Source organism: Heptranchias perlo, chromosome 8 (assembly GCF_035084215.1).
Source record: "Heptranchias perlo isolate sHepPer1 chromosome 8, sHepPer1.hap1, whole genome shotgun sequence".
In the NCBI taxonomy this organism is placed as follows: Eukaryota; Metazoa; Chordata; class Chondrichthyes; order Hexanchiformes; family Hexanchidae; genus Heptranchias; species Heptranchias perlo.
The window spans coordinates 40,289,602-40,317,381 of record NC_090332.1 but is presented as its reverse complement, the minus strand read 5'-3'; the positions used below and the strand labels follow the sequence as shown (position 1 = coordinate 40,317,381).

The 27,780-nt window shown below is 43.2% G+C and overlaps 1 protein-coding gene and 1 long non-coding RNA gene across 4 annotated transcripts in view; one reads left to right on the top strand and one right to left on the bottom strand.

Moving 5' to 3' along the window:
- Window positions 1-325: 325 nt before the first annotated feature.
- On the top strand, window positions 326-26,793 carry LOC137324568 (uncharacterized). Its single transcript, XR_010963669.1, has 3 exons — window positions 326-673; window positions 15,793-16,013; window positions 26,404-26,793. It is a non-coding gene; the product is annotated as an uncharacterized lncRNA (long non-coding RNA).
- LOC137324565 (uncharacterized protein C2orf73-like) overlaps window positions 24,072-27,780 on the bottom strand; it is a 60,476-nt gene continuing 56,767 nt past the window's right edge. For all 3 annotated transcript variants that reach the window (XM_067988999.1, XM_067988998.1, XM_067988997.1), the window contains exon 5: window positions 24,072-27,341. In XM_067988999.1, the coding sequence (XP_067845100.1) occupies window positions 26,841-27,341 (501 nt within the window). In that variant the 3' untranslated portion in view covers window positions 24,072-26,840. The remainder of the gene's footprint in view (window positions 27,342-27,780) is intronic.

The following is a 27,780-nucleotide window of genomic DNA, read 5'->3' as shown; positions in this document are numbered from 1 at the left end:
ATGGTGTACAAATAATCTGTGCTGGGCTCCTTATTTTATAGTCTTATGCAGTGGGCAGACTCTGTAGGCCTGATAATGTGACAGCAGATACCCCTTATTATTGGGCACAGAGGCTCGAGTCCTTTGATCTGTCTGAGGTGCTCAGCACACCTGATGGAGCCAGTCATCATTTAGTGCATTCAGAGTCTGCGTACCAACTGTGCTTAAGGCTCAATAAGACCCCATGTAACTGCATTTCAGATACACAGCGCCTATGGGGCTGTGGAGGACATCGGGGTGGGGTGGGGGGGGAGGGGTGTGTGGAGGAGATCTGATCAGCAGAGGAGTCGGAGATTGGTAGAGGAGTCGGAGATTGGTAGAGGAGTTGGAGATCAGCAGAGGGGTGGGAGATCGATCAGCAGAAGAGTCGGATGTTGGGAGGAGTCGGAGATCGATCAGCAGAGGAGTCGAAGGTCAGCAGAAGAGTCGGAGGTTGAGAGGAGTCAGAGATCGATCAGCAGAGGAGTCGCAGGTCAGCAGAAGAGTCGGGGGTCGGGAAGAGTCGGAGAACGGAGGTCAGCAAAAGAGTCGGAGGTCAGCAGAAGAGCCGGAGGTCTGGAGGAGTCAGAGATCAGAAGTCAGCTGAGGAGTCGGAGGTCAGCAGAAGAGTCGGAGGTCAGCAGAAGAGTCAAAGGTCAGAAGAGTTGGAGGTTGGGAGGAGGGTTTGAAATGGGGGAGCCTCGGACGTGGGGGAGGGGCGGTTGGCCGATTGCGGTATCCGGTCGCGGGGGCAAGCTTGTTGGGCCTGGAGGAAACACTCCTGCTCCTCCTGGCCCACAAGCAGTGCAATAAAGGCACTTGCCTCATGGATCCAGACCTTCTTGCCTCTGTTTCACTGGCGTGATTCACGAGCCCCGGCATACCCGCGCTGGAGCCGTTAAATTTAAAGTTAAGTAAAATTCAAATAAAAAACACCTACTTAACGTCTCACAAGGACGTTAATTGTTGCGATAACTACCCGCCCACCTTAACTAATTAAGGTCCCGACTGTGGGGAGTAGGTTACTCATATGCATCCAAACGCACCTGGGCGTGTTGGAGCCAAGTTGCGGTCGCACTACAAAAATTAACTATTTTAATTGCCCACTCACCCCCAACTCACCCGTTCTTGGAGGTTAAAATTAACCACTATGTGTGTCTTTTCTTTATGCAATAGTCTGAATTTTTTTTCTACTGTCACAATTCTACCCTCCCTTTGTTTTGTAGAATTTTTGTTATAGGCCTTCTTCACTTTTGCCATTTTTTTCATATTATTAAGTACTTTCTGCAGTATTCTTCATCTCATTTTTGTAATCTTGCTAATATTTGGATTATTTTAGCCCATGGATCTCCATGCTCACTCATTGTAGATAATTGACTTTTTGAGCCCATAATTTTGTCTTATTTTAATGACTTGTTAATTAATCTCTTGCTCTATGAAATGTAGTTTATGCTATATTGTGGCTTTGAATACTATAACAAAAAAAGTTTGTATTGTTAAGTGGGAATCAATATCATCAGTAGTGTTATATTTTCCTGTAGACATACATGTGTTTTAACATGATCAGTGAGAAGAATAAGTGAAAACTATTTAGGACAGCCGTCATCACCAACATGGCGAATAGCAGTCATTATTTAGCTAACCAGCAACCCGAACTGACATATGCAGAGATAAGTTAAAAACAGAAGTTCTTTTGGATGACTATGTAGTGTTTCTTCATTATTAAAAAAAGCCACAATAAAACTTGTTGGCTTCTAATATTGCTTCTTGGTTAATAATTTTCAATGAAGTATTTGGAGGAGTGATTATAGAATCTGTTAAAATTGAATCACATTTTCACTGGTCTAAAGTGCCATATTTGTTTTCAGGGTTGAAATAGCAAAAGGATTCTTTATTTCTCCTAATCAATCTCCCATGGTGTTGCATACAGGAAGTCAAGACAAAGCACACTCTTCAGGTGAAGTGGGGTTAGACGGTGGATGATAAGCCAATTAGGGTGCACAAACATATTTTGGTTTCAATTTTAAGTGATATATTCCATCCTTATTTTTAGATAATTTGTTTTGATATTTCAGAAGAGCACAAGGTACTTAGGGATGAGGAATGCCAATTGGCCCATCTTAATCCATCCATCAAGAACAATCCTACACTTTCCCCCATTGCTGTATCTGATTGTTTCTTAAATGATCCCAGGGTTTTCAACTCCACTACCCTGCCTGAAGTTCATTCCAAGTATTGATTACTGTCTATTTAAAGAACCTCCTGATATCAGTTTACTTTTTACTCATTTGAACCTGTGTCCCCTTGTCCTACACCCATAGTTTAATTTAAAGTAGTAGTATCAATTAACCCTTCTTGTACCATTTGCTACCTTGTATACCTCTATAAGATCACCTCTCAGATGCCTCCTTTCCAGAATGAAAAGCCTAAGACTTTATAACCTTTTTTTTAATTCGTTCACGGGATGTGGGCGTCGCTGGCAAGGCCGGCATTTATTGCCCATCCCTAATTGCCCTTGAGAAGGTGGTGGTGAGCCGCCTTCTTGAACCGCTGCAGTCCGTGTGGTGACGGTTCTCCCACAGTGCTGTTAGGAAGGGAGTTCCAGGATTTTGACCCAGCGACAATGAAGGAACGGCGATATATTTCCAAGTCGGGATGGTGTGTGACTTGGAGGGGAACGTGCAGGTGGTGTTGTTCCCATGTGCCTGCTGCCCTTGTCCTTCTAGGTGGTAGAGGTCGCGGGTTTGGGAGGTGCTGTTGAAGAAGCCTTGGCGAGTTGCTGCAGTGCATCCTGTGGATGGTGCACACTGCAGCCACAGTGCGCCGGTGGTGAAGGGAGTGAATGTTTAGGGTGGTGGATGGGGTGCCAATAAAGCGGGCTGCTTTATCTTGGATGGTGTCGAGCTTCTTGAGCTTCTTGTCATAACTTAGACCCTTAAAACTAGGGATCAATCTTGTGGCTCTTCTTTGCACTGATCCCAGTGCTTGAACGTTTCCCTTGTTTCCCAGTGACCAGAACTGGACACAACACTCAAGGTGTGATCTGACCAGAGCAGGGTACAATTTGATCACAATTTCCTCTGACTTGTATAGTACGATTTTGTCTATGTAGTTTAACATTCAACAGTGGTGTTGTTGATTGCTGCTCTGCATTGGTTGGACGTGTTGAGCATCAGATGTAATAAGACTCCTAGGTCTCTTTCAACTTCATCCTTAGCTATTTCAACACCATTCTTGAAATGTATGTTGCCCATTTTTCATTTCTGTGAGCAATATTTTACACTTGTCTGCATTAAACTTCATCTGCCATTGTTTAGCCCAATTACATATTTTGTTAGCTCCTTTGATTTCAGTGCCCCGACGAGTTTGGCATCATTTGCAAATTTGACCAATTTGCATTGAGTTTATGAATCCAAGTCACTAATGTAAATTAGAAATAGTAGTAGTCCTAACACTAATTCATTCCAATGGTCGGGGAGGATCTTTTTCATCTAAAGCCATGTTGACTAGCTGTTTACGAGGTTGTTGTTCAGATAATCCTCAAGTTAACTCCTGATAATTGATTCTATCATATTACACAAAACTGAAGTAAGACAAATGGATCTGTAGTTGCCTGTGTATGTTTTGTCAACATTTTTGAATATGGGTACGACATTAGCTTGGTCCAATCTACTAGTACCTCCCCAGTGTCTGTTGAGTCATAAGAACATAAGAACATAAGAAATAGGAGCAGGAGTAGGCCAATCGGCCCCTCGAGCCTGCTCCGCCATTCAATAAGATCATGGCTGATCTGGTCCTAACCTCAAATCTAAAATCATATCCAATTTCCTGCCCGCTCCCCGTAACCCCTAATTCCCTTTACTTCTAGGAAACTGTCTCTTTCTGTTTTAAATTTATTTAATGATGTAGTCCCTCAGAATGACTGTCAGTGCCCCACAATTCTACTCACTAGACTCTCTCAACACTCTGGGATATTTTTATAGTTAAACAGCAAAATTTACTGCAATTTGGTTGGAGCCTATGGTAGGTTTTTGTCTTAACCGCCTTAGGCGAAAATCTGGTAGAAAGGATTGCCCGCCCTTTATAGAAACCGCCCGATTTTCATTCCACTGATTTTGATGGAATGAAAATTGGGGGAGGGGGAAATCTATAAAAGGCTGGCATTCCACTATACCAGAATTATGCCCAGGCGGGGAAGATGAAAATCTACCCCTAGGAGTTTCTCTGCAGTACAGGCTGAGGAACTGGGAAATGCGTAACTGAAGTGTTACAGCCCCATCAGTTTGTGGGAGGGTATGATTACACACAGTGTGCTACGTTTCCATAGGCTGTTTTCATTATAAATATGGGCACAAGAATTTATAATGCCTGCAGATGTAAGATTTTTTAATATATTACAAATTGTGTACTGTATTTCTGCAATGCTTTGCATTAAAATCCTATTCTAAATAAATTTTAGTGATTTTTTTCATTAGGGTGAAGACAAAGTAGGATAAAATGATTTTACCCAGTTTTCACTGAGGCAAGGTTCCGCAGGCACCAGTAGTACTTGGTCTGAGTGGTTATTCGTCTTACTTTAATATTGAATGTTGGTGGGCTACTGGACAATAGGGGTAGTGATACTACCAGTCCTCACACTGACCTCACCTGACGTGTGTGTGTGTGGTGATTTTTTTATCCTAACTGAAAGGTACAGGAACCAGGTATTTACATTTTAGAACAAAAATCAAAATACTGTATTGCAGATGTTGGAAATTTGAAACAAAAGCAGAAAATGCTTGAAACTCTCAGCAGATCAGGCAGCATCTGAGGAGAGAACAAACAAGTTGATGTTTCGGGTGTGTGGACCCTTTGTCAAAATTGGCCAGGTTCCACACACCCAAAACATCAACTTGTCTGTTCTCCCCACAGCTGCTGCCTGACCTATTGAGTATTTGCAGCATTTTTTGTTTCTTTTATTGATCTTTTAGATCTGTATAACTCACTACCACAGCGGGCAGAGAACTTGCCCTCAGAGTCATCAGGAAACATCAGCAGGATAAAATTATAATATGATAAAATGAGAGATTGGTTGGAACTGCCTATGATATATTTGTTAGCATTTCATTGAAACTGTTCTATTTTGAGGCTTTTTTACCCGAATGACATTTCTCTTCTTCCAAAACTTGCTGATAATTGTAGAAATTGCCAAACTGTTGTTGTTGTACCCTGACTTTAGGACTCTATATCTAAAGATTCCAGAACAATGCATTCTATGACTGCACTGACTGGGCGTTCCAGGGAAATAAGCAAGCAGTAGGTTGTGAGGTCAGTTTCCTTCCCCCACCGTCCAGGACAAAATCACGAGATAATTACCGATGAAGAAAGCTACTCGGCCCATCTTAGTTAATTCATCCAGAGAGAACCTAACATTCAAGCATTTTTTTTTTATTCGTTCATGGGATGTGGGCGTCGCTGGCGAGGCTGGCATTTATTGCCCATCCCTAATTGCCCTTGAGAAGGTGGTGGTGAGCTGCCTTCTTGAACCGCTGCAGTCCGTGTGGTGACGGTTCTCCCACAGTGCTGTTAGGAAGGGAGTTCCAGGATTTTGACCCATTGTAGCATCCAATTGTTTCTTAAATGATTTCAAGGTTTTTTTCTCCACTACTCTATCTGGAAGTTTATTCCACACATTGATCACTCTTTGTGCGAAGAAAAATTTTCTGTTATCAGTCCTAAAGTTACATTTTACTAGTTTAGACACGTGTTCCCTAGTTCTACTTCTCCATTGTTGAGTAATGAGCTCTCTCCTTCAATACATCTCTCTCTCTCTCTTCTTCACCACTTTTCTCTGCTGCATTTATGCAATCATTACCAGTCTGAGACTGGTGGCTGCAGTGTCAGTTCCAGGCAGTACATTGTTTTGCACTTCCTGACTGGAATTGCTGTTCTGCTGCCCAGGAGAGAGTTCTGTCAATGTTTGGTTACAGACACTGATACTCCTCTTCAAGAGATTACAATTTAATAGAGGTGCATATCAGGCACCCATTTGCCCCCCGGAGGCGACAATATGCAGTGTCCTATGCCTCCCACCTCTCCCTCCAGGAAAGAACGCTCCCAGTGACCCCCTTGGTAACAGATTGCTTTAAAAAATATTTTAAAATTAGTGTTCCATTTCAGGAGTCCAGGCCATGATCTCAGCCTGAAACCTGAGGTGGATCCCACTTCCACCCTTTGGCATCCTGTTAATATTGGCACCATTGCTACACCAGGTCCTTCTGAGGGCTGGGGAGACAAAAACTGTTGACATTGGATGTCCTCGCCTCCAGCCTTCACCTCCTCCCCAATGCCGACTGCCTTGTGGACGGAGGATGAGCCACTTCCAAAGCTCTGGGGAATACCTGGCGTAAGATCGAGACCCAATGTATCCGGGTCCCGGCTTGTCTGGTGCACTCTATCTGGAGCTGCGACAGGAAAGTGCTGGAAAGACCAAGGATTTTCAGCCCTGATCTGTTTTATTTGGAATAGTTGATTCTGCTTGGAATCAAAACCTGCTCGCATAATGAAATTTATATATATGGACAATCACTCTTTTTAATATCATGTGCAGATATTGGTCATAATTTGGATCAGTGCCTGCACAGTATTTATCCTTTTGTCAGTATTGATTTGGATAGAAGTTAGTGTCGATATTACAAAAATATAGCAAACTCTCTTACTCTGGGTGGGGGACTTCAATGTCCATCACCAAGAGTGGCCCGGTAGCATCACTACTGACCGAGCTGGCCGAGTCCTGAAGGACATAGCTGCCAGACTGGGCCTGCGGCAGGTGGTGAGCGAACCAACATGAGGGAAAAACTTACTTGACCTTGTCCTCACCAATCTACCTGTCGCAAATGCAATGTAGTGGTAGGAGTGACCACCGCACAGTCCTTGTGGAGACGAAGTCCCGTCTTCGCACTGAGGACACCATCCAACATGTTGTGTGGCACTACCACCGTGCTAAATGGGATAGATTCAGAACAGATCCAGCAGCTCAAAACTGGGCATCCATGAGGCGCTATGGGCCATCAGCAGCAGCAGAATTGTATTCTAGCACAATCTGTAACCTCATGGCCCGGCATATTCCTCAGTCTACCATTACGAATAAGCCAGGGGATCAACCCTGGTTCAACGAGGAGTTGAACATGCCAGGAGCAGCACCAGGCGTACCTAAAAATGAGGTGCCAACCTGGTGAAGCTACAACTCAGGACTACGTGCATGCTAAACAACGGAAGCAACATGCTATAGACAGAGCTAAGCGATTCCACAACCAACGGATCAGATCAAAGCTCTGCAGTCCTGCCACACCCAGTCGTGAATGGTGGTGGACAATTAAACAACTAATGGGAGGAGGAGGCTCTGCAAACATCCCCATCCTCAACGATGGCGGAGTCCAGCATGTGAGTGCAAAAGACAAGGCTGAAGCATTTCAACCATCTTCAGCAAGAAGTGCCGAGTGGATGATCCATCTCGGCCTCCTCCCGATATCCCCACCATCACAGAAGCCAGCCTTCCGCCAATTCGATTCACTCCACGTGATATCAAGAAACGGCTGAGTGCACTGGATACAGCAAAGGCTATGGGCCCAACATCCCAGCTGTAGTGCTGAAGACTTGTGCTCCAGAACTAACTGCGCCTCCAGCCAAGCTGTTCCAGTACAGCTACAACACTGGCATCTACCCGACAATGTGGAAAATTGCCCAGGTATGTCCTGTCCACAAAAAGCAGGACAAATCCAATCCGGCCAATTACCGCCCCATCAGTCTACTCTCAATCATCAAAAAAGTGATGGAAGGTGTCGTCGACAGTGCAATCAAATGGCACTTACTCACTAATAACCTGCTCACCGATGCTCAGTTTGGGTTCCGCCAGGACCACTCGGCCCCAGACCTCATTACAGCCTTGGTCCAAACATGGACAAAAGAGCTGAATTGCAGAGGTGAGGTGAGAGTGACTGCTCTTGACACCAAGGCAGCATTTGACCAAGTGTGGCACCAAGGAGCTCTAGTAAAATTGATGTCAATGGGAATCAGGGGGAAAACTCTCCAGTGGCTGGAGTCATACCTAGCACAAAGGAAGATGGTAGTGGTCGTTGGAGGCCAATCATCTCAGCCCCAGGACATTGCTGCAGGAGTTCTTCAGGGCAGTGTCCTTGGCCCAACCATCTTCAGCTGCTTCATCAATGACCTTCCCTCCACCATAAGGTCAGAAATGGGGATGTTCGCTGATGATTGCACAGTGTTCAGTTCCATTCGCAACCCCTCAAATAATGAAGCAGTCCGAGCCCGCATGCAGCAAGACCTGGACAACATCCAGGCTTGGGCTCATAAGTGGCAAGTAACATTCGCACCAGACAAATGCCAGGCAATGACCGTCTCCAACAAGAGAGAGTCTAACCACCTCCCCTTGACATTCAATGGCATTACCATCGCCGAATCCCCCACCATCAACTTCCTGGGGGTCACCATTGACCAGAAACTTAACTGGACCAGCCATATAAATACTGTGGCTACAAGAGCAGGTCAGAGGCTGGGTATTCTGCGGCGAGTGACTCACTTCCTGACTCCCCAAAGCCTTTCCACCATCTACAAGGCACAAGTCAGCAGTGTGATGGAATACTCTCCACTTGCCTGGATGAGTGCAGCTCCAACAACACTCAAGAAGCTCGACACCATCCAGGACAAAGCAGCCCGCTTGATTGGCACCCCATTCACCACCCTAAACATTCACTCCATTCACCACCGGTGCACTGTGGCTGCAGTGTGTACCATCCACAGGATGCACTGCGGCAACTCGCCACGGTTTCTTCGACAGCACCTCCCAAACCCGCGACTTCTACCACCTAGAAGGACAAGAGCAGCAGGTTCATGGGAACAACACCACCTGCACATTCCCCTCCAAGCCACACACCATCCCAACTTGGAAATATATCGCCGTTCCTTCATCGTCGCTGGGTCAAAATCCTGAAACTCCCTTCCTAACAGCACTGTGGGAGAACCTTCACCACATGGACTGCAGCGGTTCAAGAAGGCGGCTCACCACCACCTTCTCAAGGGCAATTAGGGATGGGCAATAAATGCCAACCTCGCCAGCGACGCCCACATCCCATGAATGAATAAAAAAAACTCTGTAAAGGGCTTGTCAGCTGACTTCTATATTAAATGAGACTCTAATTGATCTATTCACCAGTGGCCTATCCCTCTTCTGTGTTATGACTAACAGTTTTATTTTGTAAATAAGTTTAGAAACATTCCCATATGTTCTTAAATAGCTGCTATTGTGGATAGGGTGTGTACATAATACTTTCCTTAGTGATTGTCTCACCAAGTATCTATGATCACGTACCATCCCCAGAGAATTGTTTTTTCAGCCAGAAGAGTGTGATATGTAGCGTGATATCAACATTATGAAAACAAGTTTCCTCCTGGAAGGTAATCCATTGTTTTCATTTGGGAGGCTAACCAAGTCCAGACAGTATATTAAGTTTACTGCTGTGCTGATTCTGATAGCCTTTCTGACCACATCTAGGACTCCAGAGCCCCTGGATTACACAATTTGACCAAAATATAATCTAATAAATCTTCCCCTTTCTTTAAAATAGTTACAAATAGGGAGAGTATCTCCAAGGGTCTTTTTTTGTCATTTTCACCAACTTTGTTGTAGTTTTCAAGTTGATGTAACAAAGTTAAAGATGTTTTATAAATCCAATATTTTCCCTTTTTTGCACATTGCACTTTTACTAGTACTTAAAATACATGAGCATGGATATGCTCTTGTGTAATAGGATTACAGTCTATTGATGTGGGACTGGATTTTACAGACCAGACTCAACTGCTAGTCTGCTGCCCAGGAGAGATTTCTGCAAATGTCTGGTTTACAGACATGGATACTCCTCTTCAAGAGGTTACAATTTAATAGAGGTGCATGTCAGGCACCCATCTGCCCCCCGGAGGTGACAATATGCAGTGTTCTATGCCTCCCACCCCAATGTTATCTGGAGTAGGATTGGGACACTGAAAGTGACATCAGTATCCCAAGCTGGGGAAGGAAATACATCAACCATGTTGTTCCAACCCTAATCAGGATTGGGTCTTGCAATCTGGAAGCATAGAGGAGGGAGGTCCCATTGCATGGGAGCAGTGGGGAGGTCCCATTGCATGGGAGCAGTGAGAAGGTAGTCTAAGAATTTCTGAGTACTGGAAGGGATTCTGGAAGTGGGGTGAAGTCCTGGTAACGGGGTCCATAAGTCCAGGAGGACTAGGGAGGGAGTTCTGGGGAGAGTCTGGCAGTATTGGGTTTCTGGGTTCTGGCATATTGGCAGGACAGGAGGAGGCAAAGGGATGGTCTTGCAGCCTTCTGGGGGAGGAAGCCCAGGATTATGAGATCCAAACTGAGCATGGCACCTTTCTGATCATCAGGCATCCCCCACTGCATTTCTGCCAATCAGCCTTATCCCTAACCCAACCATGGCCCATTTTGAGCTGTCAGGCATCTCTCCTCTGCCTACCCAAAGTTAGTTAGTTTCTGCATTGAAGTTCCTGTCTTAAAGCACTAAGTGCATTATTATTGAGTAGGCCAATTTATACAGTCTTTAATAAACATACATTTTCAAAAACAACAACAAATACCTCATAAAAAGCTCAATGGTTCACTTGTTTCCAAGTTTTTATACAAAATAAACTACCTTTAATCCTCAAAAATTGTTCACTGCCTTTCCCAAAGGAAAAGATGTTTTAACTAAATTTGGAACTAAAATGAAGGGCTTAACATGTTTGACATGGTCAGCAGCCAATCAGGAGGAAAGCAACAATTCAAAATCATCTTCCAGCCAGGTTTACATCACTGGAAGATCAAACTGAAATGCTATTTGACTTCTCCCCAAAGAAAAACATATCCATTCTCAATATTTATTTTATTAATAACACCACTGGTTTAATTGTTGTCTAGGGATAAAAGTAGGCCATTCAGCTCCTCAAGCCTGTTCTATCATTCACATAGATCATGGCTGATCTGTACCTCATCTCCATTTACCCACCTTTGTTCTATATCCCTTGAAACCCTAACCTAACAAAAATCTATCGATCTTGGTCATGAAAATTTCAATTGATCCACATCCACAACTTTTTGGAGGAGCAAGTTACAGATTTCCACCATCTTTTGTATGAAAAAGTGCTTCCTGATTTCACTCCTAAATAATCTTCGAAACTCCAGGGAATACAAACCAAGTTTATACAACCTGTCCTCATTATTTAACCTTTTAAGCCCTGGTATCATTCTGGTGAATCTGCGCTGTACCATGCCATATATCTTGAGATTCAGTGTCCAAAACAGAATGCTGTAACTGAAGCACCACTTCCGCACTTTTGAAATCCAACCCCTTGAGATAAAGGCCTTTTTGATTACTTTTTTGTACCAATGCACTAGCTTTTAGTGATTTGTGTACTTGGACATCTAAATCCCTTTGTTCCTCCATAATTCCTAGTCTCTCGCCATTAAGAAAATTTGTCTTTCTCCAATCCAAAGTGGATGACCTCACACTTCGTTGAACTCCATCTGTCATAGTCTTTTCCACTCACTTAGTATGTCTCTGTCCCTTTGTAACTTCCTGCTTCCACCCACACAACTTACTGTGCTTCTAACTTAGTATCCTTTGCAAACTTAGATATACAACTCTCTATTCCTTCATCCAAGTCATTGATATATATGGTGAAAAGCCGAGGCTCCAGTACAGATCCCTGAGGAGCACCATTTGTCACATCCTGCCAATCAGACAACATTCTCTTTATCCCTGCTCTCTGTCTCCTTCCTCCAAATCAATTACCGACCCATGTCATAAGGTTCTGACTGTCTGTGATAAGTTCATAATAGAAAAGGAGCAGTTGTTAATATTTTAAATGTGAAGCTTGTCTGAAATAAAGCTTTGAGAATTTCATCCCCAGTTTATTATAAAGTATTACTGCTGTCAGTGATTACAACTTCACAATTGTACATAACAACAGAGTATTCTGTTCTCTTTAGTATCTCTCCTATCTTCCCCTATGCTTTCTCCAAGCTCATCTCGCCATGAGGCCCACCTCCTGCTCCGTTGACCCCAATCCTATTAAACTGCTGGCCACCCAATTTCCCTACCTGGTCCCCATGCTAGCTGATCTTATAAATGGTTCCCTTTGCTATGGCACAGTTTCCCTCCCTTTCAAAGCCGCTGTCATCACCACTTTCCTAAAAAAAAAACCCTCGACCCCTCTGCACTCCATTTCCTCTCCAAAGTTCTTGACTGTATTGTCACCTCCCAGATCCATTCCAATCTCTCGACAAGTCCATGATTGAATCTCTCCAATCAAGTTTCTTCCCTCCCACAGCACTGAAATGGCCCTAACCAAAATCAGGAATGATATTCTTTGTGACTGGGACCAGGATGCATTAACCCTCCTCTTCCTCCTTGACCTCTCTGCAGCCTTTGAAACGGGCGAAAAGCCGTTGACCAAGATGGGCCTTGGTCAAACCCTCTCATCTGTTGACCAGCTCAAAAGAAAATTGTGCGAAGTGTAAAACAAGCTGCCGATATGCTATTACTTGTTTTGCACTACCACCCAAAACAAATTTGACTGCCATTAAGTCATAAGATTTATCTCATAATGTTCACTGAGTTTGTCTTGTTCACTAGGTTTGCTATTTCTTAGAAGTGTTCGAATAGGTTTGTCATATGCAACTTCACTCCCATTAAGCTATGCTTCTAACTTACTCTGGACCATCTGCAGGATTAAAATAATTATAACAGTAAATCCGTGTCTTGTGAGGGGTGCTGCCTTTTAGAAAAAATTGCTCCTAGGTCTCCCCTTTTTTCAGGTCTCATAGATAAAAAGATCCACTCCTATCTTGTGCAGCCTCTTGGCATTTTTCTCTTATCTAGTTTATTTCCTCCAAATGAAACTGATTACAGGAGTTAGAATCAGGATAAACTTACATGTGATTACTAGGCAGCCACCTTTAGTTTATGGATATGCTGACTGACAATTTTGCCTCAAAGCAATTTGTATGCAATGCGCATACATGAAACATTTCTGGTTTAACACAAAGTATTTTCTATTTAGTTTGTGCCAGGAATTTTAAACACAAACAACAAAAAAGATTTTGCAACACTCTCTTTGAACTGCTGCCAATTGTTACTGTTGGCTGTTCACTCGCTGTTAAGCTGTGTAAAAGTCTGGTTTACTATTTAGGCCCAAAAGTAGATCACTGTGATGGAATGAACACTGAAGTTTTCAACTTTAAGAGTAACACTACGTAAAATATTCAGTAAATTGTGAAATTTTCTTGGAAGATCAGAAAGTCAAAGGGCCAAATTTTTAGAAGTTCACATACTGCAGTTGTCTTGTTTGCATACTTTCAAGGTCACATGCTAATGAAACAGGCAAATCAAATCAAGCAGATTATTTAATTTGCAATGATGCATTTGGTGTAAATGGAGGTCAAATTCATTTTTAATTGTTTTTAATCATGAAGAGGACACCCACAAAATTAACATTTTTGTTTTAAATTTTTTTTGTGAATATTATTTTTATCACAGTTGAGGATGTTAGTGCTAGGGAATGAGACAATTTCCATTCAGGCCCCCTAGTGTCAGCAGTAAACACTTCCAGAACAGGCATAGATGATTAAATGCTGAGTAAAGTTTTCTCCAGTGAGGATGCTCACTTTTTATTTTTGGAGGCAAGGGTATGCTCACTTTTTTGCAGCATGTAATCAAATGTATCTTTTTATTCTTGGACCTAAGCTGAGTGAGGATTCAATTTTCCAAATGCATGCCACTGGTGTGATGTGTTGCTTATTGGCAAGTTATGGATATGCTTTGCCAGATTTTTCATCTAATAATTTTAATGGACAAAAAATCACGGGAAGGATGCCTGTGATTACCAGAAATGCACCTCCGGTGAGCAAGGCATTCAGAATTATGGCTCCAGTGTTTTATGCTTAGTCCTCATCAACGTGTCTTCCATAAACTATACACACTGGCTGGGATTTTCGGCTTCAGTGCCGATGGCACATATCAGGAAATCCAGCACCTCCAGCCTATGCTTTTCTGAGTTTATGGTCAGAGATTCATGGGCTGAGAGTACAGAATTTCCCTTTGCCAGACACGCTGAAGCAGAAAATCCAGTCACTATGTTTGATCCACATTAATATATACTGAGTTGGATTTTCCTCAGTGGCAGATGTACTGCCTGGAGTGCACTGGAACTGCAGGTCCACTTGCTGGCATTACACCACAGAGAACTAGTCCAATTTTCTTGGTGTACCTTCATTAAATATTCAAGGCAAGCTCCAGGCACTAATAGTGCCCTCTTTTTATGGAGTCTGCCTTGGGCAGGGGAAGGGAAATCTAGTGCTGCTGCAGCATATGAAAAGCTAGGGTGACTATTTTGTCTCTGTGACCATGTGGCTGCCTGCAATGTCTGAGCCTGGTAGTTCTTTAGGGTACCAAGCCCGCAGATTTATAGACTCTTTAGTTGAGGTATGATTGTAATCTGGTAAAGGCGAATCAAGCCTTTTGGTCTCAAGGACAGGGGGTCCACGAAAGACATAATCCAGGCTCCATGGAAGGAGGTGGCCTTGACAGTAATTGTCACCTCCAGTAATCCTTGTATGGCCATTCAATGCTGGAAGAAGCTAATTGACCTCTCCAAACCAGCCAAGGTGGCAGGAAGCACTCACACTTTGTATCAATACACTGTTATAAACATCTTTTTCAGTCACCTTGGCCTCATTGCATGGAACAGTATCTGCAACTTACCAGCAAAGTGCAAGAGGTACTGTAATACCCTCCATACTGCCATTCCTTCTCCTGCAAGCCTAAATTTACTTACAGTTGAACATGCAGGAAATCAGTGGATTAGCTCAGATCTCAGGGGTGAAAGGAAAGTGTTTAATACATTGTGCCACAAAATTAAAATTAAATGCTGACTAGTGGTACTAGCTGTTGGCATCCTATTTAACCCCAAGGTGAGCTTCCAATCCATATCCTCTCCATCATAAAGACTGCCTACTTCCATCTTTGTAACATCACCTGCCTCCGCCGCTGCCTCAGCCCATATATGACTGAAACTCTCCTCCATGCCTTTGTCATCTCCAGGCTTGACTATTCCAATGCTCTCCTCGACAGCTTCGCATCCATGCTCTGTAGACTTCAGCTCATCCAAATTTCACCTGCCCGTATCCTATCTTGCACCAAGTCCCATCACCCATCACCCAGTCCTTGGCTCCCAGTTTCCCAACACCTCCAATTTAAAATTCTCATCCTCATGTTTAAATCCTTTCATGGCCTAGCCCCTTTCTATCTCTGTAACTTCCACCAGGCTGACAACCTTTCCAGCACTCTCCAGTTCCTCTGCTTCTGATTTCTTGTGCATCGACCCTCCCTTCACCCCATTATTGGCGGGTGTATCTTCAGCGATTCTAGGCCCTATGCTTTGAAATTTCCTCCCTAAACCCCTCCATCTTCCCACTTCCCTCTCCTCCCTTAAGACCCTCTTTAAAACATACCTCTGACCAAGCTTTTGGTTACCTCTCCTACTATCTCCTTTGGCTTGGTATCCATTTTTGTCTGATTATGCCTCTGCGAAGCACTTAGGGGTGTTTTTCAACATTAAAGGTGCTATATGATGTAAGTTGTTAAATCACAAATATTCAGTGCCATAGAGTGAAAGGATAAAAGTTTGATTCCTACTGCACTCAGTTCCTGATTTGTCTTGCAGTTGCCAGGAGGGAGGTAATTACATCTTTCTCTAGTGGGAGAAAGAAAATCAGACGTGGGAGTTCCACCATCACGATCTCCTGATGGCTGGTCCAAGTTGAGATTAGAGGTCTGGAAGCAGGATACCAACACTCTCAGTAACAGAGGGAAAGGACTCTGACAAGATCTACACTTATCAGGGGTGAAAACAGATATCCTCAGCAAAGACATTTACCAGAAAGAGTAAGTGCTTACATATGATTCAAATGGGTCACATGTTCAAAATCTGAGGGTGAATTTTTCAGTGTTGCTTTATCGTACTGGTTGGGTACCTAAGACAGGTCAGCATTAAAAAAGCCCTGGAGAAACATCCCTGCTGCCACAGTCGATTGGGGAATAATGAACCTAAGCAGATTAGAAAAATAACACATAAAAGAGGATATTTAAAATATATGTATTGTGTGTATGGGTTCTAAAGCGCAAAGAACTCTTAACAGGGCGAGTTGCTTATTATTTTTATGATTACTTTTTTTGTATGCTCCTCTAGGCAAGGGTTGTTAGGGCTGAGTAATTGAACATTTCCAGATACAAGTATAGCATGGCCAGAACAAGGTAAATCTCCCTCCACTCTGCCCCAACAAGGTGCCTTGACTCAAATGTCAGAAAAGCACCTCAAACAGCACAAAAGCACGCAACAAACGAACAGAAAAGATCTCCGTATTCTCTACGTACTGTTTAAAGTTTTTCCACTCTCACAATCCACCAAAATCCCAGGACAGCAATAGAAAAGATAAAATAGAAGATGAAATGTTTCAATTTGAGTCAGTGGTTCACAGCATTTAAAGACATGAGGCTAGAAATTACTGTTGACAGTGATAGAAGATGAATGCTTAACATGAATGTATGATGTTCATCTGTCTACTACGTTAATGAAAGCAGTCACATTTAAAATAAAAGGGGCAACCCTCCATTAAAATAGCAGACAGAGGAACATCATGGGTTTGTGATAAGCACTCGCACTCTAATATTACCAAGTGATTTCTGGGCTTTAGTATGTTGTGGGCATAGACACACCAAAAGCAAATAAAAATTCAGCCCTTGTGTATAATGGCTACACTTTTCAAATTAGCTTCTTGTGTCAGTATTGAGCTATTTAAAAACAGCTCAAACTCATCATATGCTCACACAAATATTTGAAAATATAAGTGCAATTGTACAGTAAGATGCACAAGTAACTAAGAAGACTACCAGTACAGCCAAAAAGTTCAGGGTCACTGGTAAAGTGCATTGTGGATTGCCAATGCCATAGAATATGATTCCCAAGTGGTGAGTTCCTGATTGACACTGGAGTGGAGTGCATCCAATCCCCCAGTGGGAAAGAGGGAAGATCTGAAAGTGAATTGTTCGGTGCTGCTTTTATATACCTTCTGGTGACTAGGCCACAGCAGTATTAACAGAGCCCTGCTGACCCACTTGATTGAGCAATAATGAACATAAGCAGATGAGGAAAAATAACACTTAAAATGGATATGTTTAAAATAAAATTTATATTTGCCCAAAAAACTCTTAACGGGGCCAATTGCACATTTTTTGTGCTCTTTTTGGTCAGGGATGTTCGTGCTGGTAATCAAATGTTGCCATATACAGTTGTAACATGGCCAGGTGCAGACTAAAGCTCTCTCCATTCTGATCCAACAAATATGCATTAACTTTAGCCTCAGGAGAGGACCTCCAATGACCATTCATTGTTGTTGAGACAATCCTATCCACTTGAACTTGCTTTTGCCAAATTAGGCTGGTGGATTCTACTTGGAGGCGAGGGAAGTCAGTTTTGATACTGGAGTCCGGCTTTTAAAAAAAGAGCTGGGAAAAGAGGAAGCAGTCGGGCAGTGAAGTGCTATGACAGGAAGAAGAGGTTCTTCCCTGGGCTGTAGGACAGAATGCAGAAGAGTTATTCTGTTTGTTATATAAGATAACCAACTGACGTGAGGTAGCATAGCATTTTAATTATTTTTATATCATTATGTGAAGATAAGTTTTACCCATTACCGGTTGCTCTGTACATTCACCTTACTGTGGAATAAAGCAGCGTAACAATTTGAATCAAGCTTTGCTTTAATGTTAACTTGATCTGCCTTTGGAGAGAGTGCAGAAATACACATGCAAAAGATGTGGATATATGGTTCAGGTCACAAGGGAGTATGGTTGTTACAACTCCAGGTCCTGCTATCATAAATTTGGATATAGGGCAGTGTGAGATAACTCTCATAAATGGGAGGGACTAATGTCACTAAACCCGAGTATCAGTGTCAGACCCAAATTTGTAACAAATCCTTATGTTCTCTGAGTCAGAGTGTTAACTTCAGGACAAAATTGTGCTAAATAGGCTGCAGTTTTCGATTGTGAGACCACAGTCACAGGAACTCAAACCCACAGAAACTGGGTTGAGAATGCCAAATTCCATTTCACATATGACCCTTACAGCCAGCAGAGAGGAGATTATAGATACAACCTCAGTAGATTCATACTCGCATCCCCCAGTTGAAAGGGGAGTATGGTGTTTTCTATTTTAGCAAAAGAAAAAACGTGAATCTGAACATTTTTACATAACTTGCTTGAACACAACCATTTTATTAGATGACATAGATTTATCAAATTGTAACAAAAGAATTTTCCACAGATTTAACATAGCATTCAGATTGTACTTAGAATTAGAATATACAACAGGACTAAAGCAAACTCAAGTCGTTTCCATTATTTATTTATCATTGTAGCACATGTACTAAAGAAAAAACATAACTGCTAGAAATGTGAAATAAAAACAGGAAATGTTGGAAATGCACAATGGGTTAGTCAGCATCTGAAAGAGAAAGGCAGATTAATGTTATAGATGTGACCTTTTATCAGAACTGATGATGGGTTACACACAAAAATGTACTGTCATTGGTAATATTTCTTTCTCAGTTGCTGTGTGATATGCAATGCATTTGTGGCATTTTTTTTATTCGTTCATGGGACATGGGCGTCGCTGGCGAGGCCAGCATTTATTGCCCATCCCTAATTGCCCTCGAGAAAGTGGTGGTGAGCCGCCTTCTTGAACCGCTGCAGTCTGTGTGGTGAAGGTTCTCCCACAGTGCTGTTAGGAAGGGAGTTCCAGGATTTTGACCCAGCGACGATGAAGGAACGGCGATATATTTCCAAGTCGGGATGGTGTGTGACTTGGAGGGGAACGTGCAGGTGGTGTTGTTCCCATGTGCCTGCTGCTCTTGTCCTTCTCGGTGGTAGAGGTCGCAGGTTTGGGAGGTGCTGTCGAAGAAGCCTTGGCAAGTTGCTGCACTGTACCCTGTGGATGGTACACACTGCAGCCACTGTGCGCCGGTGGTGAAGGGAGTGAATGTTTAGGGTGGTGGATGGGGTGCCAATCAAGCGGGCTGCTTTGTCCTGAATAGTGTCAAGCTTCTTGAGTGTTGTTGGAGCTGCACTCATCCAGGCAAGTGGAGAGTATTCCATCACACTCCTGACTTGTGCCTTGTAGATGGTGGAAAGGCTTTGGTGAGTCAGGAGGTGAATCACTCGCCGCAGAATACCCAGCCTCTGACCTGCTCTTGTAGCCACATATGGCTGGTCCAGTTAAGTTTCTGGTCAATGGTGACCCCCAGGATGTTGATGGTGGGGTATTCGGCGTTGGTAATGCCATTGAATGTCAAGGGGAGGTAGTTAGACTCTCTCTTGTTGGAGATGGTCATTGCCTGGCATTTGTCTGGCGTGAATGTTACTTGTCACTTATCAGCCCAAGCCTGGATGTTGTCCAGGTCTTGCTGCATGCGGGCACGAACTGCTTCATTATCTGAGGGGTTGCGAATGGAACTGAACACTGTGCCATCATCAGCAAACATCCCCATTTCTGACCTTTATGATGGAGGGAAGGTCATTGATGAAGCAGCTGAAGATGGTTAGGCCGAGGACACTGCCCTGAGGAACTCCTGCAGCAATCTCCTGGGGCTGAGATGATTGGCCTCCAACAACCACTACCATCTTCCTTTGTGCTAGGTATGACTCCAGCCACTGGAGAGTTTTCCCCCTGATTCCCATTAATTTCAATTTTACTAGAGCTCCTTGGTGTCACACTCGGTCAAATGCTGCCTTGATGTCAAGGGCAGTCACTCTCACCTCACCTCTGGAATTCAGCTCTTTCGTCCATGTTTAGACCAAGGCTGTAATGAGGTCTTGAGCCAAGTGGTCCTGGCAGAACCCAAACTGAGCATCAGTGAGCAGGTTATTGGTGAGTAAGTGCCGCTTGATCGCACTGTCGACGACACCTTCCATCACTTTCTGATGATTGAGAGTAGACTGATGGGGCGGTAATTGGCCGGATTGGATTTGTCCTGCTTTTTGTGGACAGGACATACCTGGACAATTTTCCACATTGTCGGGTAAATGCCAGTGTTGTAGCTGTACTGGAACAGCTTGGCTAGAGGCGCAGCTAGTTCTGGAGCATATTCTGATTATAGCTCTGTTCTTAGCACCAGTGATTAATATTAGTCACCATAAAAATCAGGAGCATTGCAAATCGCACACACTGATCTCCACACCTGATTTTTCAATTTGCACTCCCATTGGGTGAGGCTCCATGCTGGGAGCCTTGTGGCATTTACCCTATAGAATGGTGACTGAAATTAATACTCTGTACCTAGGAAATCATCAAAAAACATACCTATGTTTAAATATATCTTTAGTAGTAAAATGTTTACAAGAATATAACTAGTATAATGATTAACTTTTAGATTTTGCTTTTTAATTACATAAGATCAATGATAGTATTACAGCTCAAATGCTCTGATTCTATGTAATTTGGATAGCTTGAGAGTGAAGCTAATGCAGTATGTAATCATTGTTTGAAGCACAAGATGAAATAACAGCCTTGAAATCACTAGAGAGTAGAGGTATTTAAATAAAATATAGACTTTAGTGTGACACTCACAGAATCATAGCAAGTACGAACAGAAGGAGGCCATTTTGTCCAACATGCTAGGTCTTAACTGAAGCTAGCTTACTATCCAATATCTCTGTCCTTTCCCCATGTTCTTTCATATTCTTCTTCAAATATTTATACAGTTCCATTTTAACTTCTGCCTTAATTGCCATTTGTGGTAACAGATTTCATGTTCTAACAACTCGGTGTGAAAATGACTTCTAATTTCCCCCTTGGTTTCTTCTATTGATAATCCTGAGTTTATGCCTATTGTTACTGATTCCTCAATTTTTCATTCCATGCTGAAAACCTTACATAATTTGGAAAACTTTTGTTAGATTCCCCTTTAACCTTCTTTGTTCTAGTAACAAAGTACCTCAATTTTGAGCCTTTCTTCAGAACTATAGCCTCTCACTCCTAGTATTATTCTAGTGAATCTTCACTGAACTCTTTCCATGGTTTTAACATCCTTCCTATAATGTGGGGCCATGAACACCATGCAAAATTCCAACTAAGGCCTCACCAATTTCTTGTACAAATTGAATATCACTTCCTTGCATAGATTCAATTCTCTTATGTATAAAACCTAGGCCTAGAAATTTGTTGACGCCGCACCCATTTTACAGCCGTAAAATGGGTGCATGTGTCTCCGATATGGCATGTGGCGTGCGCGCACACATTCCAGGCCGGAAGTGCGCCGCTAATATTGGTAAAGGCTCCAGTCATTAGGCCCTTTGCATATGCCAATAGAGGGCCTATTGCCTATTTTCCCGAAATTGGGCTGCCCTGAACGCAGCTGATGCTGGGCCTGCTGTATCCAGGATAGCCAAGTCTGCATGCGGCCTAACCAGCGGTTCCTAAAGTGACCGCTGGAGCCTGCCACCAAAAAGGTAAGTTTTTAAAAAAATGCTTACCTGAATGTGAAGCAGGAGTGCTCCTCCCGGATCCACAGTAGTCCCAGAGACTGTTGCCGATCCTTGCTCATCCCCCTCCCGATCACCTCACCTCCCCGTTCCCAGGACCTACCTGAGGGAAGTAGCCGCCCAACTTCATCCTTGTGGTACTGGCGAACTGCTTCTGGATGCCCAATTGCCGTCTGTAGCTTGCCGGCAATATGCTGATGAGGCTTCTGGTGCGTGCTCGCAGCACGCCGTCTATTTCAGGCCCAAAAATGGGCCAAAACAAAATTCTCCCCCCAAGAATCCTATTTGCCTTTTTGTGGCCTTTTCCATCTGTATTCTGTGCTCCAGAACTAGCCGCGACTCGAGCCAAACTGTTCCAGTACAGCTACGACTCTGGCATCCACCCGACAATGTGGAAAATTGCCCAGGTATGTCCTGCCCACAAAAAGCAGGACAAATCCAATCTGGCCAATTACCGCCCCATCAGTCTACTCTCAATTATCAGCAAAGTGATGGAAGGTGTCGTCGACAGTGCTATCAAGCGGCATTTACTCACCAATAACCTGCTCACTGATGCTCAATTTGGGTTCCGCCAGGACCACTCGGCTCCAGACCTCATTACAGCCTTGGTCCAAACATGGACAAAAGAGCTAAATTCCAGAGGTGAGGTGAGAGAGACTGTCCTTGACACAAGGCAGCATTTGACAGAGTATAGCACCAAGGAGTCCAAGTAAAATTGAATTCAATGGGAATCGGGGGAAAACTCTCCAGTGGCTGGAGTCATACCTAGCACAAAGGAAGATGGTAGTGGTTGTTGGAGGCCAATCATCTCAATCCCAGGACACTGCTGCAGGAGTTCCTCAGGGCAGTGTCCTAGGCCTAACCATCTTCAGCTGCTTTGTCAATGACCTTCCCCCCCCATCATAACGTCAGATATGGGAATGTTCACTGATGATTGCACAGTGTTCAGTTCCATTTGCAACCCCTCAGATAATGAAGCAGTTCGTGCCAGCATGCAGCAAGACCTGGACAACATCCAGGCTTGGGCTCATAAGTGGCAAGTAACATTCGCACCAGACAAGTGGCTGGCAGTGACCATCTCCAACAAGAGAGAGTCTAACCACCTCCCCTTGACATTCAATGGCATTACCATCGCTGAATCCCCCACCATCAACATCCTGGGAATCACCATTGACCAGAAACTTAACTGGACCAGCCACATAAATACTGTGGCTACAAGAGCAGGTCAGAGGCTGGGTATTCTGTGGCGAGTGACTCACCTCCTGACTCCCCAGAGCCTTTCCACTATCTACAAGGCACAAGTCAGGAGTGTGCTGGAATACTCTCCACTTGCCTGGACAGGTGCAGCTCCAACAACACTCAAGAAGCTCGACACTATCCAGGACTAAGCAGCCCACTTGATTGGCATCTCATCCGCCACCCTAAACATTCACTCCCTTCACCACTGGCGCACAGTGGCTGCAGTATGCACCATCCACAGGATGCACAGCAGCAACTCGCCAAGGCTTCTTGGACAGCACCTCCCAAACCCTGGACCTCTACCACCTAGAAGGACAAGGGCAGCAGGCACATGGGAACAACACCACCTATATGTTCCCCTCCAAGTCACACACCATCCTGACTTGGAAATATATCGCCGTTCCTTCATCGTCGCTGGGTCAAAATCCTGGAACTCCCTATCTAACAGCACTATGGGAGAACCTTCATCACACTGACTGCAGCAGTTCAAGAAGGCGGCTCACCATCACCTTCTCAAGGGTAATTCAGGATGGGCAATAAATGCTGGCCTTGCCAGCGACACCCACATCCCATGAACGAATAACATTTTTTTTCCAGCTTTAGAGATCAGATTCCCAGGTTTAGAGAAACGAGATGTATGTGCACCTCTAGATCTCAGCTCACTGTTCCTCTAGATCTCAGCTCACTGTTGCTCCACTCTTAAGAATCTTACCATTTAGGATATACTTCACTGTGCATTTTTTCCAAAATGTGAGTGGTTTAATTCCATTTGGGAAGAGAATGACTGTAATGGTGGACACTTGTGGCCAGTGTGCCTTGAAGCAGTGCACACTGAAAGACTAATGATTGTGACATAGGGATAGATTTTCACCTTCACTGCCTGGGCAGTAATCTGGAGGAGCAGATTGTCTGCCTTTAAAGAATCTGCCCTACTTTCATTGCATTGAAATCAATGGAATGAAAATCGGGTGGGTTCTATGAAGAGTGGGTGATCTGCACCGCCCAGGCAGTGAAAGTGAAAATCTAGCCCATAATCTTTATTTGTTTATTCAATGATAATCAAGATTAATTCAATATGGAAATATATGTTTAGTGTAACTTATATGCCAGCAGTGATTTTAAAAATCAAATTTCAGTCCAAGGAAGAAGGTGACTTCTACTGCTCAGTTATCATTATGTTTCCTTCCAGTTTATTTTAATTGCAAAATGAAACCGTACAAACCTGAATTCCAAGATCAGTTAATTATAAAGGTAACAGAATACCTTGGGACATAATAAGCTAAAAAGGAAGCTTGTTTTCTTATTGAACAAAGAGATACTTCACCAGTTGGTTTCGGGCCTCCAGCAACTCAATACCAACAGTTTATGGAAAGGAAAAACAAGTAATAACACTTCAGCTGCTACGCATTCGTGAAATTTCCTACACGTGGTTATTGGAACTCTTCTTTCCATGTTTAAAACAACAATATATTTTGTCAGTAGTTATTGAATTTGTTCCAAAACTGGAGCTCATTACCAGTTGTTATGAGAGAAGCCTAGTCTACCAAAATGTTGATTGCATCAATGGCCGAGAATTTGCTGGAACGGGGCATCTCACGGCGTGCCCTGTTAGTCAGGCTTGTACCTGCACCTTTCAGCTCAAAAATGTTTTGCCCATGAAGTTGCTGGAAGTGCGAGCTGATAACGGGGCAGCGAGGGAAACAAGGTGTCAGAGACCTTGGTGAACAACGGGACAAACAGTGTATCTCCTTAACCAATGAGATTAAAGGATTGAGAAATAAACAGAGGAAGGACTGAGAAGGAGGGTGAATTAGAATGGGGGAATTCAATGTCGAATCAGGTACAGAAAGAGAAAGAGAGAGAAAGATTGGATTAAGAGAGATAGAAAAGAGACAAGAAGGAAAAGAAAACATTTTTAAAATTTGCAACAACAATTCACAAGCTGAAGGAATGAGACACCACACTTTTAATTGTTCAATTTCTGGGTAAGAGAGGTCGATTGTCAGTCATTAACAATTATCAGATTGTTAAAAGGATACTTACGCTGTTAATTACTGGACTTTCTGTGGTGAGTTTAATGGGCAACTAATGTGCAAATGCAGCAACTTCATGAAAATCAAAGGGTGGTTAAGGGAGAGGTGCCGTTTTTGCTAAGCTAACGGCGGAGTGGCACAAATCGACCAGCACCTTGTGGCGATTCGCAATTCACAGGGTATCTCTTCCTTGCCACAAGTTGCTGGCTGATTTGCACATTAATAACAGCATACGTCGTGTACACGCCATTATTTTTTCAGCAAATTCTCGGCCAATAAAACGTGGCATCAAAATGAGAGGTGAGGGGCTTGAAAGATGATTTCAAATCCCATTTTAAATCTGTTCAAATTATCTTAACTGATATTTAAACACAAGGGCAGTTCTCCTTATGGTTTATTGGGCAGATGCAATGCATCTTATGCTCCTGAGTCATACAAACTAGGTTGGCTTTAGGTTTTACCCAGGAAGGGAGGGTTGATCACCCTGGGTTTCTGTTCCTCATTGTTATCCAGTTGCTGCTGCTGAAAATTACATGTGTAGATATCAGGTGAGGACAGGATCAAGCTTTGTTGTGATGTCTCCAATGGTGGAACAGCCCAATTATACTATCCACGTTCACAAATTACAAACTGCCACTTTGGTGACATATTGGAGGACGATAGCACATGTTGAACTGCACCCTACAATGACCTAATGTCTTCGGGGAGAAAAAGAAAGTGGGGGATTCCTATAAAGGCTGAGCAAGATGAATTTGCAAGATTTTTTTTGGAGAGTTGGGGGGATTTCTGTACTGACTGTCATTTACTGGATGCAAATTAAAAATAATTAAACATGTGGGTAAATTCATCTATGCAATGTGGAGCTTCACTGAAAAGGAGGATGGGTCAGAATTAGAGCTGCAACATTATAGCGACAATTCTGCGACCTGCATTATATTGCTCAGGAGTACAAGATACTTTGCATCTGCCCACTAAGCTATCAGGAGAGCTGCCTGAGTGTTTAAGCGAGGCTCCCTGGTAGAGGACTGGGATCAGTGAAATTTGTCTTGAGGAGGAAAATGTGAATTATCCAGTAACACAACAGGTATGGTGATGACACAAGCTTTCTTTAGCAGGGCTTAAAGTGACACCACAGGGGAGAAATGAGACTTCGGCGGGAGCGCAAAATCGACGATAGTGAACCCTCCCACGCGGCCCTCATCGGGAGCGAGGGGTTAAAATCAGGCTTGTATTTCCAGCATTTTAGTTTGTATTTGAGAAAAATACTTATTTTTCAAGCAGGGAAAAGATTTCAAATAAATTTATTACAATTGAACTCTATATTTGTGTTGATTTAAGAAAAAGTAAATGTACTTTATTAACAAAAGAATGATGTAACTTTTAACTGTGTACTGCTGAAGTGCAGCATGTGGAACTATAGTATTTTAGAAAATAATTTTAATTAATTCTTGCCTTTAATATTTCAGCCTTACTATACTACTTCACGTTTGCTGGGATGGGAACAATTTTCCACCATTTGTGAATTTAAAATTCACATAGAAATGCAAGGGGTAGACCAGACTTACTAATATTGTCTGTGGCCTGTCCTCCGCTGGTCTGGACAGAATAAAGCAGCAACAACAGCGTACACAAAAGTGAGTGAAAAATTCCAATTCAAATTTAAGCCAGCACTGAAGCGCGCAAGACTATTTGCAGAGTTACAGTTAGCAACAATGCTCCAATAACTACAGAAGCAGACTCATGCAGCTGTACACCAATAAGGTATTCTGACACTGAAGTTAAACTGAAATTAGCAGGTTTATATACAGTGCAGAAAAGCTTCCTTTTTGGTATAACAATGATGCCTATAAAGATTAAAGTACGGAACAGAGGTCCCACTTGAAAAAGGCTGTGTGCTTTTTTTTTAAGTGCTAACTGGTGTCAGTTTGTGTTTGGTGTTATTGTTGCTGACTGGAACAAGTGGATAGTTAGTCTGAAACATCAAGCCCCCTGTTGGAGGTGATAGACGCAATGGTGTGCATGCAGTTGTACTAACATTGCTACTCTTTTGTTTTGTTGCTGATGTGGGATCCAGAGCAACTTGCTGCCGCTCACTCAGTCCACTATGTACTTCATCTGCCTGTGACTGTAAGCTGTTTTGTCCTTCAGCAGGAATTCTGGGATAAGCCTTGGCTGCTTCCTCCAGGTCTGGTTTTGATAAGCAAGTTCCAGAACACAGCATCTGTTGAGAATTCATTGAGCTGGGCTTGGGTGAGGCCAATATGTTTTCCCCCAAATTTCCTTTCTCGTCTTTTAACTGTTCCAGAGAATGTGACCCTCCAGTAACCAGGAATGTTTCTTCTCCTCTGGGAGCTATCTTTCCACTCTGTGGGTTTATCTGTGTGCACACAAAGGCTCCATGACGCTAGAAAGGGAAACAAATTCAGCTTTAATAAGGGGAACACAGGCATCTTGTGGATGCAGCTGTAGGCTGAGTTCATTTATTAGCTCAAGTGCTGGCACTCACTTGCTTCTTCCACTCCACTGGCTGTCAGCCGTAGCTCAGTTATCTACAGGCAGCAGATAATGGATATACTGTCAGCTCAACTTATTCATGAAATTAAACAACAATGGAAAGTTCGGAATTAAGAACTTGGCTCTGAAATGACTAAAAGAAAAGGAGTCTTATTTTGTTACAATTTGAACCCATTTGCCATTTATCACTCAAATGCATGTGACTAGAATATTACAGTGTGTGTGATGGTCTCAATTAGATTTCACGTCTTGCAGCGTGGTTTCTCAAGGATACTATTTCACACTGGTTGTTTTATAAGCTGACAGATTTATAGCTGAATTTCGATCAC